Genomic DNA, 20,463 nt, shown 5'->3' with positions numbered 1-20,463 from the left:
TTCAGTTTCTCTGCATTGTTGTAGTTCTATTATCAATTGTACGTTACTGTATTTTATTACTGATTTATTTACTGTATTTTGTTTTTAATTGTAAACTGCTATGGAGTCCGTGCTCGAAAGGTAGAGTAGAACTGTCTAAATAAATAAAAGTCAGGGGATCATCATCTGAATAGGAAGAAGCAGTGACATAGCAGTGGTTAATTTATTTTTGCTATTTCAACTAGCAGCCTGTGAATACCATACTCAATGTTAAGCTTCACATACATGCACTTCCAAATAGGAGGGACAAACTGGAAATGGACATGTCATGGAAGTTAAACAGATTAATGGGTGTCCTGGGGACAAGGACTGGTTAGCTGAGATAATCAAGTGAAAGAAAATCCACCTAACAGGCATATGCCAAATCAACTGATTTGTTTTGTAATCTCTCAGCGATAGAACTAAACTTTGTTGAACACTATCAAGGAAACCTTTCATCTTTTCCTGATTCAATGAATCAGGAAAGGTTATTGTCTCTTAATACATCTTCCTAAATAAATGGTCATTTCTCGCTTCGTTCTCATGATTAAAATAGCAATGTGTAAGGCTAGAGCTTAGGCAGCACAGTCAGTTGCTAACTTGCACACAAAGCAGTGAGCTTAGACAGCAGCATTTTGACTACACTACAGCTTCCACTCCAACTATTACCATGCAATCAATACTAGACATTTTGCCTTGCCTTTATCTAGAATGCACTGGGAGAAAGAAGGCAGGCTAATTCATAAGGATGATGTAGCTTCCAGACAGGATACACACAAGCAGCTGAACGTATCTCAGATATGAGAAAGGAAGTGCCCTATGGCTGGGAGAGATTTTAACAGGTGCAGGGGATTAATCCCATCATCACGTAGCAATACTACAGTTCTCCACCAGCACAGCCATGCCAAGTAATCCAATAGGGGCTTTAGCTGGAATCCCGCACCCTAGTCTCATTGAGCCTTATTATCAACCTGGCAGAACAATTTCAGACAGGCTATTCAAGATTTATTGTCACTATGCTGCCATCATATTACAAATAACTGTTGATGAATCTGAATAGCTACAATATGATTTGCAGAATATGTTCTCCTCAAAATAACTGACAGAAAGCACAAGCACAGCATTTACACAAAATACTGAAAGACAAAATACATAAAGTTTGTCTAACATTTTTGCTCAAGGCTGCTAAATTCTATAGCATGCTAATATGTTGAATAAGGCAATTTCCAGATAGACTGTTCTTGTAAGAAGATGATGCCATCTATTTGTAATATATGAAGAATTAGCCTTACAGGGCATGAGGACTGGGATAACGAGAGAAACATGTTTCTACACACTTTGAAGAACTATGTTAATGACAGGTGCATATGCCTCAATTTGTACAACGTGGATTTAGTTCTGAGAATTTCTCTCCCCTCACCCTAAACAGCTTAGCAAAGTAATGCTGAAGAACATTCTACACTGCAAGAATTTATTATGCTTTAATGTAGACTTAACTTAAAACAGCGTTAAAAGGAAGTCAGGCATTCTGTCTCAATTAAGAGTAAACAAGTAAGTACTTCATCTACACCCATTATATGCTGATAAAACTGTAATCAGAAAGACAATGCAATAGGCAACTGAACCCAAAAAATTTACTCAGGATCAAGTGGATAACACAGCCCTGATAAAGTAATTGTTTTCCCTACAGAATTGCCCTCTAATCTAAGCTTCTAGAACAGCCTTCCCCAGCCTGCCTCCCCAATGCTTTGGACTGCAAGTCCCATCAGCCTCAGTCAGCACAGACAATACTTGGGGAGTTGCAGTAAACACAAATGGAGGGCACCAGGTTGGGGATGACTGTTCTAGACCAATCTGACACATTTCTTGTTACTGTGCCAAGAATGCAGAGGTCAGTTCTCATAGATATGCACGCACACACATGCAAGGTAAAACAGAAGGCTCAGTTGATTAACTCTGAAACTCATCTCAAGATAGCGATCCAAATTCTTAGCCTACCACTGCAGCATCACTTCTTGAACTCCAATTGAAAGATTTGGCAGAAACCCATCTTGTTTTAAGCACACAGTGCCAAACCTTTTCCAGACACGCAGAAAGAAGCCTTCCATGTATAAGAGCCTTAAACTGGCAAAAACAGGAGTCTACTAGATATAAAAATCTTCATATAAAATAACCGCAACAGCAAATTAGATGTAAAATTCATCTACAATGTTTCACTGTTTTACTAAGGTGTCACCTTTGGGCAACAATACTTCAAGCACAAGCAAAAAAACACACCGGTCACTTTCATAACAAACACAGGCAAGATTGTTGAAGCAAGCAGATAGGAAAAAGCTCAGTTTGCAGATCAACAGAATTGAAACTAAGCCTCAAGGAAAGTGGAAAACTACAGTACCCAAGGAGGTTAATATGACACACCCGCAGTGGTTTTCAACAGTTTTGCTCAGAACTAAGAGCATTAAAAATTACAGAAGCACAGTAATTCCAATGCAAAAAAATTGCATAAGCAATTAACCCAAGGCTGAAAATGAGGAAGTGGGCCATTAACTTGGACATTTTGCCACCATACTGCAAAAATCCCAGCATGGGATGTGTCTGCGTCTGGGCCTTCCCCCCACCCCCATTTATCTATCATCATGACAGCCAGGTATGCTAGGAAAATAGATAAAGGATTATGGGGGGGAAATGCACTCCTCCTCCAGCTCTTTTGCTACTATTATTATTGAAGAAGAGGGAAATCAAACTCCACAGCCTTAAAATTTCTGATCAAAGGATGTGTTGCTAAAGAAAGACTGCAAGAAGGGAGGGGAAAATGCTCAAGGTATGTGCTGGGGGGAGGAGATGGCTGTAAGCAAATGGAGGACACAGGGGCAGGGCGGGCAAGTGAGGGAAGATTCCTGGAGGATCCAAGTCGGTTGGAAAAAGCAAGCCAAAGGAACTGAAGGGTGGGCTAAGTTACAGAATGTGGGGAGGGGAGGAGGAAAAGAAAACAATGTTTTAAAAAATATTAGTTCAAGCATCCTAACTGGATATACACCCAGTCATTAGAGGATTTGAGCGCAGGCTGCTTTGTGGCACACGTCTGAAAAACAACATATCAGGTTAAAAAAAAAAACAGGTATCCATATTGACAAATTTATTAAACACCCCTTTGTCCAACGGGCACTCAAGGCGATATACAAATAAGAAAATGTAATAACACAATACAACGCTAAGACGTCAAAAAAAAAAAAGCAAACCCCCCCACTAAAGACAGGAGCAGAGATCTGCAGGACAGATCAGGTCTGCACCGTCAGGCTGCCTTCCCTGATCAAAACGTTGCGCAGGGTGGTATCCTGCCCAAAGCGCAGGATCAAGGCCTCGCGACGATTTCCCACACCTGGGAGACCGGGGGGGGGGGGCGGGAGGCAGTGATACAGGCCTGCCTTACAGGGCCGTTGGAGCGGGACGGCTGAGGATGTCACGGTCCGGAAAACGCCGCGAGCCGGACCCCGCCGCGAGCCACGCTTGCGAGCGGGCCCGCCGGAACCCACGGGCCGTCGCCATGAATAACTCGCCCCGCTGATTGTCGACGGCCCTAGCGCCTGTTTGAGCAGGGATCCGACCCTATACGAACGAGAATGCTGCTGCTGCTGCAGGTGCTGTTGTTGTTATTAATAATAATAATAGTAACAACAGTATTCCGGAACGGCCCGTGCGAATGCCAGTAACGATTCCTAGCCGGGAGGCTCCGAAGCCGGGCTCGGCGGGGGGGCGAAGGGGTCCGGCCGCCGCCAGCGCCCCCAGCCCGGGCCGCCCTCTGCGCCACAGCGGGCGGGAGCGCGGGAGGAGAAGGCGAGGGCGCGGGGCGCTCCTCTCTCCCTCAGGAGCGGGACTTGCCGCCGCCGCCTCAGCCGCCAGCCGGACGGAGCGGGTCGTACCTCAATGTAGCCGGCCAGCGTCGCCGCCGGGCCGGTGAGCCCCAAGAGCAGCAGCAGCAGCGACCATCCCAGCCGCTCCGTGGCGCCCGTCCTCGTCGTCGTCCTCCTCACAGCCGCCGCCGCCGCCGCCATCCTCCCTCCCTCCCGCGCTCCCACCGTCCTCTTCTGCCGCCGCCCAGGAGCAACTGCCGCTCGGGCGGCGGCGGCGGCGGCGGCGGCGATTTCGTCACTGAACAGGCAGGGCTGTGTGGGCGGGGCCTGAGCGGGGAGGAGGAGGAGCTTCTCCGAGCCCCGCCTCACCCCATCCGCGCGAAGGCTTGGAAGGCGGAGACAAAGACCGCGCGCGCGCGCGCGCGCAAACGTGTAGAGAAAACCGAGCGAAGAAAGAGGCGGCGCTCCCGACCAATAACAAGGAGAAAGCGGAGATTGACGCTCTCGCGCGCTCTTTCCCTGCAGCCGCCCCCCCAGCACCAACCAATCGGAGGCAAGAGAAATAAGAGCGGCGTTCGGGAGGGGGGGTGTCTCTTGCCCTCGCACGTTGCAGGCAGAGTGTTCGGGAGGGCGGACGGGGTTGGAGGGAGATGTTGGCGCGCTGCTGCGCCGGATGAAGAGTCTGCACGAGGTATATAATCCAAGGGTGGGGTTGTTCGTTTAGTGTTTTTCTGCAGGTGTAGAAATGTGTCGTTACGTCAACATGTCATTTGGCAGAGAAGCCGCGTTCTTTTTCTCGGTTTGACCCGCAGAGGAACACGATAGCCTACCTCATAGGGTTGTTGTGAGACTGCGTTAGATAAGGCCTGTTGTAAAGCTCTTTAAAATGCAGTTCAAGCACAATGGAAATACAATGTTTAGTATTTAATTAGGTCCCCCTTCATGGATCGCTGCCTCGTTGTGGCGAAGGGGCTTGCGAAACTCAGTGAAGCCATAAGCTATGCCGTGCAGGGCCACCCAAGACGGACAGGTCATGGCAGAGAGTTCTGACAAAATGTGGTCCACTGCAGAAGGAAATGGCAACCCACTCCAGTATTCTTGCCAAGAAAACCCCATGGAACGTATCACAAGGCTAAAAGATATGACGCCGGAAGATGAGCCCCTCAGGTCGGAAGGTGTCCAATATACTACTGGGGAAGAGCAGAGGGTATTTCCAAGTAGCGCCAGAAAGAGTGAGGCGGCTGGGCCAAAGCCGAAAGGACACTCAGCTGTGGATGTGTCTGGTGGTGAAAAGAAAGTCCGATGCTGTAAAGAACAATATTGTTTAGGAACCTGGAATGTAAGGAATGTAAACTCTCTGGAAAAGACCCAGATGCTGGGAAAGACTGAAGGCAAAAGGAGAAGGGGACGGCAGAGGATGAGATGGCTAGATAGCATCACCAATGCAATGAATATGGATTTGAGCACGCTCCGGGAGAGAGCGCAGGACAGGAAGGACTGGCGTGCTATGGTCCATGGGGTCATGAAGAGTCGGACAAAACTGAATGACTGAACAGAACAACAATGTAAGGTCAATGAATCAAGGTAAGCTGGAGGTGGTCAAACATGAGATGGCAAGATTGAACATCGACATCTTGGGAATCAGCGAACTAAAATGGACAGGAATGGGCGAATTTAATTCAGGTGACCATTATATCTACTACTGTGGGCAAGAATCCCTTAGAAGAAATGGAGTAGCACTCATAGTCAACAAAAGGGTGGGAAAAGCAGTACTGGGGTACAATCTTAAAAACGATAGAATGATCTCAGTACGAATCCAAGGCAAACCATTCAACATCACAGTAATTCAAGTCTATGCCCCAACCACTGATGCCAAAGAAGCTGAGGTTGATCAGTTCTATGAAGACCTACAACACCTTCTAGAACTAACACCAAAAAAAGATGTCCTCTTCATCATAGGGGATTGGAATGCTAAAGTAGGAAGTCAAGAAATAACAGGGATAACAGACAGGCATGGCCTTGGTGTACAAAATGAAGTAGGACAAAAGCTAATAGAGTTTTGCCAAGAGAACATGCTGATCATAGCAAACACTTTTCCAACAGCACAAGAGGCGACTCTACACATGGACATCACCAGATGGTCAATATTGAAATCAGATTGATTATGTACTTTGCAGCCAAAGATGGAGAAGCTCCATACAGTCAGTAAAAACAAGACCTGGAGCTGACTGTGGCTCAGATCATGAGCTTCTTGTTGCACAATTTCGGCTTAAATTGAAGAACGTAGGGAAAACCACTAAACCATTCAGGTATGACCTAAATCATATCCCTTATGAATATACAGTGGAGGTGATGAATAGGTTTAAGGGATTAGACCTGATAGCCTGAGGAACTATGGACGGAGGTCCGTAACATTGTTCAGGAGGCAGCAACTCAATCCATCCCAAAGAAAAAGAAATGCAAGAAAGCAAAGTGGCTGTCTGATGTGGCTTGACAAGTAGCTGAGGAAAGAAGGGAAGCGAAAAGCAAGGGAGAAAGGGGAAGATATATCCAACAGAATGCAGAGTTCCAGAGAATAGCAAGGAGAGACAAGAAGGCCTTCTTAAATGAACAATGCAAGGAAATCGAGGAAAACAACAGAATGGGAAAGACTAGAGATCTCTTCAAGAAAATCGGAGAACTCAAGGGAACGTTTTGTGCAAAGACGGGCATGATAAAGGACAAAGAAGGCAGGGACCTAATAGAAGCAGATGAGATTAAGAAGAGGTGGAAAGAATACACAGAAGAACTATACAGGAAAGATCTGAATGTCCCTGATAGCCAGTGCAGTCACTGAACTTGAGCCGGACATCCTAGAGAGTGAAGTCAAGTGGGCCTTAGGAAGCATTACTAACAACAAAGCTAGCGCAGATGACAGTATTCCAGCTGAGCTCTTTAAAATCCTAAAAGATGATGCTGTTAAAGTGCTGCATTCAATATGCCAACACATTTGGAACACTCAACAGTGGCCGTAAGACTGGAAAAGGTCAGTTTACATTCCAATTCCAAAGAAGGGCAACACATAGAATCATAGAATAGTAGGGTTGGAAGGGGCCTACAAGGCCATCGAGTCCAACCCCCTGCTCAGTGCAGGAATCCAAGTCAGAGCATCCCTGACAAATGGCTGTCCAGCCTCGTCTTGAAGGCCTCCAGTGTGGGAGAGCCCACCACCTCCCCAGGTAATTGGTTCCATTGCCGTATTGCTCTGACTGACACTCAGGAAGTTTTTCCTGATGTTCAGTCGGAATCTGGCTTCCTGTAACTTGAGCCCATTATTCCGTGTCCTGCACTCTGGGATGATCAAGAAGAGATCCTGGCCTTCTTCTCTGTGACAACCTTTCAAGTACTTGAAGAGTGCTATCATATCTCCCCTCAGTCTTCTCTTCTCAAGGCTAAACATGCCCAGTTCTTTCAGTCTCTCTTCATAGGGCTTTGTTTCCAGTCCCCTGATCATCTTTGTTGCCCTCCTTTGAACCCTCTCCAGCTTGTCTGCATCCTTCTTAAAGTGTGGTGCCCAGAACTGGACACAGTACTCCAGATGAGGCCTAACCAGTGCTGAGTAGAGGGGAACTAGTACTTCCCGGGATTTGGAAGCGATGCTTCTATGAATGCAGCCCAAAATAGCATTTGCCTTTTTTGCAGCCACATCACATTGTTGGCTCATATTCAGCTTGTGATCGACGACAATTCCAAGATCCTTCTCGCTCGTAGTGTGGTTGAGCCACGTATCCCCCATCTTGTAACTGTGCATTTGGTTTCTTTTTCCTAGGTGCAGAACTTGGCATTTGTCCCTATTAAATGCCATTCTGTTGTTTTCTGCCCAGCACTCCAGTCTATCCAGATCACTTTGAATTTTGTTTCTGTCTTCCAAAGTATTAGCTATCCCTCCCAATTTTGTGTCATCTGCAAATTTGATCAGCATTCCCTGCACCTCCTCCTCCAAGTCATTAATAAAAATGTTGAAGAGCACTGGGCCCAGGACTGAGCCCTGCGGTACCCCACTCGTTACCTCTCCCCAGCTTGAGAAGGTCCCATTGATAAGCACTCTTTGAGTTCGATTCTGTAGCCAACTGTGGATCCACCGGATCGTTGTTTCATCTAGCCCACTTCGAGCTAGTTTGCTCATCAGGATATCATGGGGCACTTTGTCGAAAGCTTTGCTGAAGTCGAGGTATATGATGTCTACAGCATTCCCATGGTCTACAAGGGAGGTGACTTGATCAAAAAATGAGATCAGATTTGTCTGGCAGGACTTGTTTTTGACAAATCCATGTTGGCTTCGAGTAATCACGGCATTGTTGTCAAGGTGCTTCCAGATGGATTGCTTTATGATCTGCTCCAGAATTTTCCCAGGGATTGATGTCAGACTGACTGGTCTGTAGTTCCCAGGTTCCTCCTTTTTACCCTTTTTGAAGATAGGGACAACGTTAGCCCTCCTCCAGTCATCTGGCACTTCCCCGGTCCTCCATGATTTCTCAAAGAGAATAGACAGCGGTTCTGAGAGTTCTTCTGCCAGTTCCTTTATGACTCTAGGATGCAGTTCATCTGGCCCTGGAGATTTGAACTCATTCAAAGTAATGAGGTGTTCCTTGACCATATGCCTGTCGATCTCAAGCTGCAATCCTGCACCTTCAGCCTGTACTTCGCCTTTGCCAGGGGGGTCATAGACCCTCTTTTGGGAGAAGACTGAGCCAAAGTAGGAATTGAGCACCTCTGCCTTTTCTTTGTCCTCTGTTATCATTTTGCCATCCTTATTTAATAGCTGAACAACCATTTCTTTCCTCTGCCTTTTACTATGCACGTAGCTGAAGAAAGCCTTTTTGTTGTTTTTAGCATCCCTCGCTAACCTCACCTCGTTCTCCGCTTTAGCCTTCCTGACGCCATCCCTGCAATTCTGTGCTACCTGCCTGTACTCTTCCTTTGTTACTTGGCCTTCTTTCCACTTCCTATATGTGTCCTTTTTTGTTTTCAGGTCATCCCTAAGCTTTTTGTGAAGCCACATTGGCTTCTTCTGTTGTCTTCCACCTTTTCTTCTTGTTGGAATTGTTTGTGATTGTGCATTGAGAATTTCCTTTTTTAAAAGTTCCCACCCATCTTGGACTCCTTTTCTCGCTAGCATTGCTTGCCATGGGACCTTACTGATCATTGTTCTGAGTTTATTAAAATCAGCTTTCCTAAAATCCAGGGTACGCGTTTGAGTACACTCGGCTTTTGCTTCCCTTAGAACCAAGAACTCAAGTACAACATGGTCGCTTTCCCCCAGAGTTCCTGTAACTGCTACTTTATCCACTAAGTCATCTCTGTTGGTTAGGATCAAGTCAAGGATAGCCGATCCTCTAGTTCCTTCCTCTACTTTCTGTAGGAGGAAGTTATCCGCCACACAAGTCAGGAATTTCCTGGAGGGGCCATGTTTTGCAGAATTTGTCTCCCAACAAATATCGGGGAAATTGAAGTCCCCCATTACTACTACATCATGCTTCCTTAAAACATTGGCTATTTGCTTTTCAAAAGTTTCATCCTTGTCTTCTCCTTGATTGGGTGGCCGGTAGTAGACTCCGACCACCAGGTTCCTTTTATTCTTTGCTCCATTTATTTCAACCCAGATGCTCTCGATGGGGCTACTAAGCTCCTCCTCCTGTATTTCTGTGCAGAGATATGTATTTTTCACATACAGTGCAACCCCGCCTCCCTTTCTGTTCCTCCTGTTCTTTTTGAACAAGTTATATCCTTCAACTGCTGTATTCCAGTCATGAGAGTCATCCCACCAAGTCTCAGTTATACCTATCAAGTCATAATTTCCCTCCTGTATTAAGAGTTCAAGTTCGTTCTGTTTGTTTCCCATACTCTGGGCATTAGTATATAGACATCGAAGACCATGTGCTTCATAGTCTGGCTTTCTTCCTACCTGTGTCTGAAGACTATTATTGGACGCTATCAGAGCTGTTCTCTCCATTGCAGTGCATGCGCCTACGTCCATTGTTACCCCCAACATTACATCTCCCTTCCCCGTAGGATTCAGTTTAAAGCCCTCCTGATGAAGTTCTTCATGCTGTGGCCAAACACATTCTTCCCAGCCTTTGTGAGGTGCAACCCATCCCTAGCCAACAGCCCATCTTCCAGGAAGTATAGCCCGTGGTCCCAGAATCCAAATCTCTCTCGTCGGCACCACCTTCGTAGCCAGTCATTCACCCGGAGTATTTTTCGTTCCCTTTCTATCCCTCTTCTAACTACTGGAAGGATGGATGAGAAAACTATCTGGGCCCCAAAGTTCTTGAGTTTCCTTCCCAAAGCTTCAAAGTCTGACGTGATCTCTTCGTAGCTCCGCTTGGCGGTATCATTTGTTCCCACATGGATGAGAAGAAAGGGATACCTGTCAGTGGGCTTTATGAGTGCAGGCAACCTTTCAGTCACGTCTCTAATCTGTCCTCCCGGGAGACAACATACCTGGCGAGTCCACGGGTCTTCGCGACATACTTGGGTCTCGATCCCACGCAGCAAGGAGTCTCCCACTACTACCACTCTTCTTCTTCTTGTAGGCCTGGGTTTCATCGCCTCTGTTTGACTGACCTTTAGCCTCTTGCTCACTCTCATGCAGGTTCCCCTGTGATTCTTCCTCTGCAGGCTGTCCTCCAGTCTCATCTGCAAGTACCTGGAATCGGTTCCACAGCTCCACCGCTTCCACTGGTGCAGAGTGTCGTCTAGTTCTTCTTCTCCTAACTGTCACCGTTTTCCAAGGAGTATCCTCTACTCCATTTTTCTTCACCTCAGCATTTCCCACTGCCTCATCTTGCTGTTGCTCTTCAAGCTTGTGGTCTGCCCTTTGCTGCTGTAGTTCCCCCATTCTGTCCAAGAACTCTTCGTGTTCTCTTATTCCCCGGAGGGTTGACAGTCGCCGCTCCAGTCCACTTACTTTTTCCTCCAGCAGCGTGATCAACTTGCACTTGTTGCAGGTGTAGGCCATGTTGTTCTCAGGCAAGAAAACAAACATTGCACACACCTTGCAGGTCACCACCACCACTTGTCCTTCCATAGCCTCTTTTCCCTTTTTGTGTCTAGCTTTGTGATTGTTCTAGACTAGCCTGTGCCTGCTCCTCTACTCAGTAGAGGTTAAAAGCAGAGTCCCACTGGTGTGGAAGTGTGTGTTACAAGACAAATAAATGAAAAAAGTTAGTAAAAAAAATAAAATAAAATAAATGTTAGGGGCCTCCCCCTTGACCTCCCCTGCCGAACTCCCCTGGCCAACTCCTGTTTGCTCCCCCTGTTCGCTCGCTCTCTGGGAGCTTGCCTGCTTCTGTAGTCCCTGGACCAGCTGGAGCAGCTTGCTCTGCTCTGCTCTGCTCAGCTGGGAGGCGGGAAACAGACTCACCAAAGAGTGTTCAAACTACCGCACAATTGCACTCATTTCACATGCCAGCAAGGTGATGCTCAAAATCCTACAAGCTAGGCTTCAGCAGTATGCGAACCGAGAACTACCAGAAGTACAAGCTGGGTTTCGAAGAGGCAGAGGAACTAGAGATCAAATCGCCAACATTCGCTGGATCATGGAGAAAGCAAGAGAATTCCAGAAAAACGTCTATTTTTGCTTCATTGACTACGCTAAAGCCTTTGATTGTGTGGCTCACAACAAACTGTGGCAAATTCTTAAAGTGATGGGAGTACCAGACCACCTTACCTGTCTCCTGAGAAACCTGTACAAGGGACAAGAAGCAACAGTAAGAACCAGACATGGAACAACCAATTGGTTCAAAATTGGGAAAGGAATATGACAAGGCTGCATATTGTTGCCCTGCTTATTTAACTTATATGCAGAGTACATCATGAGAAACGCCGGGTTGGATGAATAACAGGTCGCAATTAAGATTGCCGGGAGAATTATCAACAACCTCTGATATGAAGACAATACCACCCTAATGGCAGAAAGCGAAGAGGATCTAAAGATCCTCTTGTTGAGGGTGAAAGAGGAGAGTGCAAAAGCTGGTTTGAAACTCAACATTAAAAAAACTAAGATCATGGCATCTGGCCCCATCACTTCCTGGCATATAGAAGGGGAAGAAATGGAAGCAGTGACAAATTTTATTTTCTGGGGCTCCAAGATCACCGCAGATGGTGACTGCAGCAATGAAATTAAAAGACACTTGCTCCTTGGGAGGAAAGCTATGGCAAACCTAGACAGCATAGTAAGAAGCAGAGACATCATCTTGCCGACAAAGGTCCGTCTAATCAAAGCTATGGTTTTCCCAGTAGTAATATATGGCTGTGAGAGCTGAACTATAAGGAAGGCTGAGCACTGAAGAATTGATGCTTTCGAACTGTGGTGCTGGAGAAGACTCTTACGAGTCCCCTGGACTGCAAGGAGGTCAAATCAATCATTCCTAAAGGAAATCAACCCGGAGTGCTCATTGGAAGGACAGATACTGAAACTGAAGCTCAAATATTTTGGCCACCTAATGTGAAGAGAAAACTCTCTGGAAAAGCCCCTGATGCTGGGAAAGACTGAAGGCAAAAGGAGAAGGGGACGGCAGAGGATGAGATGGCTAGATAGCATCACTGATGCAATGAATATGAACTTGAGCACGCTGCGGGAGAGAGGGCAGGACAGGAAGGCCTGGCGTGCTATGGTCCATGGGATCACGAAGAGTCAGACACGACTGAACGACTGAACAACAACAACATTTAATTAGAGCTTTAGGATAGTCAAAGCACTCCACGTTATTTCTCATTGCAATCCGATGCACGTTTACTCAGAATTAAGTCCTGTGGTCTTCAGTTGGGCTTAGGAGAAATGAAGATGCATAGGATTTCAGCCCAAAGGCTCAATCCTACGCATGTTTAGTCAGGAAGAAGTCCTCCAACTCCCAGAATCAGCTGGGGAGTGCTAGGAGTTGGAGGACTTCTATGCATGTTTAGACAGAAAGGATTGCACACTTAGTTATCCTTACAGGAACCCTATAAAATAGACACCTATTTATTATTACTTTATTATTATTATTAATGTTTATTATTATATAAGATGGCATACAAAAGGGTTATCCCACTGCAGCCTTACAACAACCCGGTGATGTAGGTTAGGCTGTGGAATGGTGGCACGTTCAAGGTCACCCACTGAGCTTCATGGCTGAGAGAGGATTTCAGCCCTAGTCTCCTTGGTTCATTTCCAACACTCTATTCAAAGGGTAGGCAAACTGGTTCCGTCCTGGTGTTTCATGTTACAACTCCCACAGTCCCTGACCATTGGCCATGGTGGCTGGGGCTTATGGGAACTGCATTCCCAAACATTTGGAGGGCACCAGGTGGCCTACCTCTCTGTGCTGCTTCTCCCCCCGCCGCTACAAATGCAGTGATGGGGAAGTGAGACCAGGAAGGGTAGGGGGGAATCTTCTTGCTCAGTGCTAGCCTTCCTCAACCTCTCATCCTTCAGATGTCTTGGACTGCAACCTCTATAATCCCCAACCAACATAGCCAAAGGCCATAACAAAGGCTGTGTTGGGTGGGGATGATGAAACATGCAGTCCATCGCATCTAGAGGGCACCAGGTTGGGGATGACTACACCACACCATTAAGAGCTTGGCAACATCGTTATGTAAAACTGAGCTGAGGAGGAACAGAGAAACTTCCTTAGGACTGCAGCCCTAAACACACATGGGAGTAAGCCTAGCTGAACACAGTCGGACTTACTTCTGAGTAAATTGTGCATCAGAGTGCACTGTAAAAGTGCAGTGGGGCCATGTAGTTTCTCTGGATGAGAATCAACTTCATCATCCAGGGAATATGTAGCACGAAGCAAATCCTAGTTTGTACGTTTACAATGCAGTCCTATGCATGACTACTCAGAAGTTCCATTGAGTTCAATGGGGGCTTAGTCTCAAGTAAGTATGTTTGGAATAGCAGCTTTCCCTACCCACAAGGTGTATAGCAACAAAGCCCCTTTAGGGAAATTCACATTTTTAAAATAATATTATGAACATGCATAGTGGTTAAGACACTGAACTGCAGACCGGAAGGTTGGCAGGACAGCAGTTCGAGACCCGAGTGCCGCGTGACAGAGTGAGCTCCTGTCTTCAGTCCCAGCTCCTGCCAACCTAGCAGTTCGAAAGCAAGAAATTGCAAGTAGATAAATAGGTACCGCTTTGGCGGGAAAGGTAACAGCATTCTGTGCACCTCGGTGTTCAGTCATGCCAGCCACATGACCACGGAAGCATCTTCGGACAGCACTGGCTCTTCGGCTTAGAAATGGAGATGAGCACCACACCCTAGAGTCGGACACAAATGGTTGGGGACACCTTTACCTTTTTTTATAGCTAAAGTGTTCAAAACAGCTATAAGACAGGTCAGTAGCAGTATTGTTGATATACTACAGACAGGGTCTGAGGCTAAGGGAGAGCAGCTTGCCTAAAGCCAGTTGATGATCCATGGCACCAGAGAGATTGGAATTGGAACCAATGGATTTTTCAAGAAGTTGCACTTAGGTTAGGACACACTTCCTAACTAAGCAGTTTGGTAATTAAACAAGCTGCCCCTGGAGGCCATAGAATCTTTTTTATTGGAGATTTTCAGGGCATCTGCTTTAAGCATAAAACATTCTGCTTTAACAAGCAGTTGGAGTAAATGGACCATTGCATCTTTTCCAGCTCTGCAACTCTATTATACTTTCCACTGGCAACCTAATCCTAAGTATTTGTACTAGCGTATGAGCCTGTCGCACCATTAGAATGTCACTGAAATACCAAGCTAATGTCATGTTTTGCAACATTGCTCTGACGTCACTACAGCCTATCCTAAGCGTTTATTTGTTGGTGCTCTAGGATTTAGACACAAGGTTTTAGCAGAGCAATTAAAAGGTTTACATCTACAGTTACCAGCTGACCAGAAAACTGCCCTGACCTGCTCCTGTGCCTTTAGCAGCACAGTCAGCAGAGATTATCAAGCAATAGTGCTTATCTTCATGCTGTGAAAAGCGCAGTCACTCACTAATATTGGCAGATAAAACAGCTGCTTTAAAGGCACAGGAACTGGGACTGGTAAAAAATGGCAACCTTATTTATTTATTTATTCATTTCATTTCATTTCTATACTGCCCCCTAGCCGAAGCTCTCTTTACACCCCAGTCATTTGCTGTAACAAGTTTATGCTTCCAGAGGGATATTACTTTTTGTTGTAAACCTATTAAGCAGCACTGAGAATTTCACAGCAAGAGTGATAAGCTGATGCTTAGTAGTATTTATATTCATTGTACATTTAAAGTTGCCAAAGAATTCCACACACATTTCAATAATCCTTTCTGCAGGTTGTGGTTTGAGGTAGGCCAGTGTTGTTATCCACATATTATAGGCAGTTGATACTTAAACTAATTTGTGGTTGTGGCGAGATGTAATCCGGGAAGTTCCTGAGTTCAAAGGTCACATTCCTAGGACTACACTCCTGTGCATATTTACTTGGAACTAAGACCCACTGAACTCCATAGCATCTGCTTCCAAATAAGCATGCACCGGATCAGGCTTCAGGTATAGAAAGAAATGGAGCATTTAAAGTGTCACATTCCTAAGGCTGCAGCCATTTATTCATCATTAAGAAAAGAGGACCAAAGGGGACCCAGATTTCCATAAAACGTCCATATGCTAATTCATATGTATACATGAATATTTAGAAATAATTATTAGAATTTAAATAGAAATACAACTTACTATAGCAGGCATGACCAAGTGAGCTTTGCACCTGCTCAGTCTGCTGTCCAGGTGCTAAGTGCTGATGGGAAACTTCAAGGCCCCTGCTCTCCCTTCTTATGATTCTTTATCTTTAAACTGGGCTTGAACTGGACAGCCCTTCAAACAATCCACCAGTGAAGTAGGACACATGGCTACCCTATGCCCTAAGTACACCTGGGGGGTAAATGCAGTTGAACAAAATGGGATTTACTAATGAGAAAACATGCTTGCACTGTAAAACACTGCTTTGAAATGTGCAGAAGCTAAGAACCCTTTTATAAAATAAAAATGAAGCTGTTGCTTAAAAAACATGAACCTGAAATGTAGTTTTCCCAAGCAATTTGGAACATAGTTACCTGTAGATTTTTCTCCAGATGCAGTTTCCAAGATGAACTTTGCTGAGTTGATCAATAACTTGAACTGCGACGGTGCTAGCTGCTTAAAGCTCAACATTGCTCCCTTTATGATCACCAGGACCAAAGTTCAAGGAGGGGCAGCTGGTATGGTACAGAGAGGAAAAGCCGACTCTGCTGGCACAATAGTTTGCATTTCAGAGTACAGATTGCAAAACTGGAACTGGAGTAGATAAAGTCCAGAAGTGAAAGGCATTCCAGATGGGAAATCAGGCGCTGCTTTGCAGAGGTATTGACAGGGGAGTCAGCTGCAGCTAGACATTGAAGTGCCGCTTGATTAAAAGTCATTTCACACATTCTGCGGCAGAAAAAATTGGAGTTCGCTACCACACAGGCCAGCCTTCCCCCAACCTGGCATCCTCCATATGTGCAGGACTACAGCTACCATCATCCACATCATGCACTTCAATGGCCACTATTTTGGGGGGGGCTGTGGTTGACGGGACTTGCAGTCTGGCACATCTGGAGTGTGTCTGGTTGGGGACGCCTGACAAAGATCAACAGGCAGCTGTTGGCAACTGAGTGTATGTGAATGAGGCGTGCATTTGCAAACATGTATTTGTTGAATTCACATTTTGTTGTTGGTACCCCTGCAAATGTGTGTAATGTTCAGCAAGATGGCATTTCCAAACCTGAGTGTCACATTGTGTTGTTTTCTTAATAAAGAAGCATGGAGTTGTGATATGCAGCTTTCCTTTCCCTAGGGATGGACGAAAGTCTCTTACCTGATCCCGAAGCTTGCTTCGCGGTGGGGAGGAGGCGCTCAGTCCCTCCCCCCGAAATTCTGGCCAGGGGGGGAGGCGCCCCGTCCCTCCCCCCCGAAATTCTGGCCGGGGGGGAGGCACCCCGTCCCTCCCCCGCGAAATTCTGGCCGGGGGGGAGGTGCCCTGTCCCTACAGCCGCGAAACCTCCTCTCCTGCCGGGACGCAAATGGCGGCGGCCGTAGCTGCCACCGTTTGTGTCCCTGCAGTCAGCCATGGTAGGCTACGTAAATGTTTACGGAGCATATCACGGCTGACTTAAAAAAAAAAAAAAAAGCGCGTATGCAAATGGCAGCGCCCATGGGCGCTGCCATTTGCTTTCCTTACTTTGGCATGTGTAGTCTACGTAATCCCCTTCATGGATCACTGCCTTGTTGTGGCGAAGGGCCTTGCGTAACTCAGTGAAGCCATAAGCTATGCCGTGCAGGGCCACCCAAGACGGACAGGTCATGGCAGAGAGTTCTGACAAAATGTGGTCCACTGGAGAAGGAAATGGCAACCCACTCCAGTATTCTTGCCAAGAAAACATGGCTAAAAGATATGACGCCGGAAGATGAGCCCCTCAGGTCGGAAGGTGTCCAGTATACTACTGGGGAAGAGCAGAGGGTATTTCCAAGTAGCGCCAGAAAGAGTGAAGCGGCTGGGCCAAAGCCAAAAGGACACTCAGCTGTGGATGTGTCTGGTGGTGAAAAGAAAATCCGATGCTGTAAAGAACAATATTGTTTAGGAACCTGGAATGTCAGATCAATGAATCAAGGTAAGCTGGAGGTGGTCAAACATGAGATGGCAAGATTGAACATCGACATCTTGGGAATCAGCGAACTAAAATGGACAGGCATGGGCGAATTTAATTCAGGTGACCATCATATCTACTATTGTGGCCAAGAATCCCTTAGAAGAAATGGAGTAGCACTCATAGGCAACAAAAGGGTGGGAAAAGCAGTACTGGGGTACAATCTTAAAAATGATAGAATGATCTCAGTACGAATCCAAGGCAAACCATTCAACATCACAGTAATTCAAGTCTATGCCCCAACCACTGATGCCAAAGAAGCTGAGGTTGATCGGTTCTATGAAGACCTACAACACCTTCTAGAACTAACACCAAAAAAAGATGTCCTCTTCATCATAGGGGACTGGAATGCTAAAGTAGGAAGTCAAGAAATCACCGGGATAACAGGCAGGCATGGCCTTGGTGTACAAAATGAAGCAGGACAAAAGCTAATAGAGTTTTGCCAAGAGAACACGCTGATCATAGCAAACACTCTTTTCCAACAGCACAAGAGACGACTCTACACATGGACATCACCAGATGGTCAATATCGAAATCAGATTGATTATGTCCTTTGCAGCCAAAGATGGAGAAGCTCCATACAGTCAGTCAAAACAAGACCTGGAGCTGACTGTGGCTCAGATCATGAGCTGCTTCTTGCAAAATTTCGGCTTAAATTGAAGAACGTAGGGAAAACCACTAAACCATTCAGGTATGACCTAAATCATATCCCTTATGAATATACAGTGGAGGTGAGGAATAGATTTCAGGGATTAGACCTGATAGACAGAGTGCCTGAGGAACTATGGACGGAGGTCTGTAACATTGTTCAGGAGGCAGCAACGAAATCCATCCCAAATAAAAAGAAATGCAAGAAAGCAAACTGCCTGTCTGATGAGGCTTTACAAGTAGCTGAGGGAAGAAGGGAAGCGAAAAGCAAGGGAGAAAGGGGAAGATATATCCAACTGAATGCAGAGTTCCAGAGAATAGCAAGGAGAGACAAGAAGGCCTTCTTAAATGAACAATGCAAGGAAATCGAGGAAAACAACAGAATGGAAAAGACTAGAGATCTCTTCAAGAAAATTGGAGATCTCAAGGGAACGTTTTGTGCAAAGACGGGCATGATAAAGGACAAAGAAGGCAGGGACCTAACAGAAGCAGATGAGATTAAGAAGAGGCGGAAAGAATACACAGAAGAACTATACAGGAAAGATCTGAATGTCCTTGATAGCCATGATAGTAATGTCCTTGATAGCCATGATAGTGCGGTCACTGAACTTGAGCCGGACATCCTCGAGAGTGAAGTCAAGTGGGCCTTAGGAAGCATTAGTAACAACAAAGCTAGCGGAGATGACAGTATTCCAGCCGAGCTATTTAAAATCCTAAAAGATGATGCTGTTAAAGTGCTGCATTCAATATGCCAACAAATTTGGAACACTCAGCAATGGCCGCAAGACTGGAAAAGGTCAGTTTACATTCCAATTCCAAAGAAGGGCAACGCCAAAGAGTGTTCAAACTACTGCACAATTGCGCTCATTTCACATGCCAGCAAGGTGATGCTCAAAATCCTACAAGCTAGGCTTCAGCAGTATGCGAACCGAGAACTACCGGAAGTACAAGCTGGGTTTCGAAGAGGCAGAGGAACTAGAGATCAAATCGCCAACATTCGCTGCATCATGGAGAAAGCAAGAGAATTCCAGAAAAACATCTATTTCTGCTTCATTGACTACGCTAAAGCCTTTGATTGTGTGGATCACAACAAACTGTGGCAAATTCTTAAAGTGATGGGAGTACCAGACCACCTAACCTGTCTCCTGTTCTACGAGGGTCAAGAAGCAACATTAAGAACCGGACATGGAACAACCGAGTGGTTCAAAATTGGGAAAGGACTACGACAAGGCTGCATATTGTCACCCTGCTTATTTAACTTATATGCAGAGTACATCATGAGAAATGCCGGGTTGGATGAATCAGAGGTCGGAATTAAGATTGCTGGGAGAATTATCAACAACCTCTGATATGCAGATGATACCACCCTAATGGCAGAAAGTGAAGAGGATCTAAAGAGCCTCTTGTTGAGGGTGAAAGAGGAGAGTGCAAAAGCTGGTTTGAAACTCAACATTAAAAAAATGAAGATCATGGCATCTGGCCCTATCACTTCCTGGCATATAGAAGGGGAAGAAATGGAAGCAGTGACAGATTTTACTTTCTTGGGCTCCAAGATCACCGCAGACGGTGACTGTAGCCATGAAATTAAAAGACGCTTGCTCCTTGGGAGGAAAGCTATGGCAAACCTAGACAGCATAGTAAGAAGCAGAGACATCACCTTGCCAACAAAGGTCCGTCTAATCAAAGCTATGGTTTTCCCAGTAGTAATGTATGGCTGTGAGAGCTGGACTATAAGGAAGGCTGAGCGCTGAAGAATTGATGCTTTCGAACTGTGGTGCTGGAGAAGACTCTTACGAGTCCCCTGGAGTGCAAGGAGGTCCAATCAATCATTCCTAAAGGAAATCAACCCGGAGTGCTCATTGGAAGGACAGATACTGAAGCTGAAGCTCAAATATTTTGGCCACCTAATGCGAAGAGAAAACTCTCTGGAAAAGCCCCTGATGCTGGGAAAGACTGAAGGCAAAAGGAGGAGGGGATGGCAGAGGATGAGATGGCTAGATAACATCACCGATGCAAAGAATATGAACCTGAGCACACTCCGGGAGAGTGCGCAGGACAGGAAGGCCTGGCGTGCTATGGTCCATGGGGTCACGAAGAGTCGGACACGACTGAACAACAACAAAGTCTACGTAAACATTTACGTAGACTACGGCGAAAATAAGGGGAACGCTATTTGCGTTCCCCTTATTTTCGCCATAGTCTACGTAAATGTTTACGTAGACTACACGTGCCAAAAT

At 45.9% G+C, this 20,463-nt stretch overlaps 1 protein-coding gene across 5 annotated transcripts in view; it reads right to left on the bottom strand.

Moving 5' to 3' along the window:
* APLP2 (amyloid beta precursor like protein 2) overlaps positions 1-4,121 on the bottom strand; it is a 72,038-nt gene extending 67,917 nt beyond the window's left edge. For all 5 annotated transcript variants that reach the window (XM_084803690.1, XM_084803686.1, XM_084803688.1 and 2 more), the window contains exon 1: positions 3,939-4,121. Coding sequence is in view for 4 of the 5 variants with exons in the window: in XM_084803686.1 (XP_084659812.1) it covers positions 3,939-4,070 (132 nt within the window). In the remaining variant the exon portion in view is untranslated. The remainder of the gene's footprint in view (positions 1-3,938) is intronic.
* Positions 4,122-20,463: the final 16,342 nt, after the last annotated feature.

Source organism: Heloderma suspectum, chromosome 6 (assembly GCF_057233095.1).
Source record: "Heloderma suspectum isolate Gila_16-S chromosome 6, 16-S_ref, whole genome shotgun sequence".
In the NCBI taxonomy this organism is placed as follows: domain Eukaryota; kingdom Metazoa; phylum Chordata; class Lepidosauria; order Squamata; family Helodermatidae; genus Heloderma; species Heloderma suspectum.
Note: the sequence above shows the minus strand (reverse complement) of the source record. Positions and strands in the feature narration are given on the sequence as shown.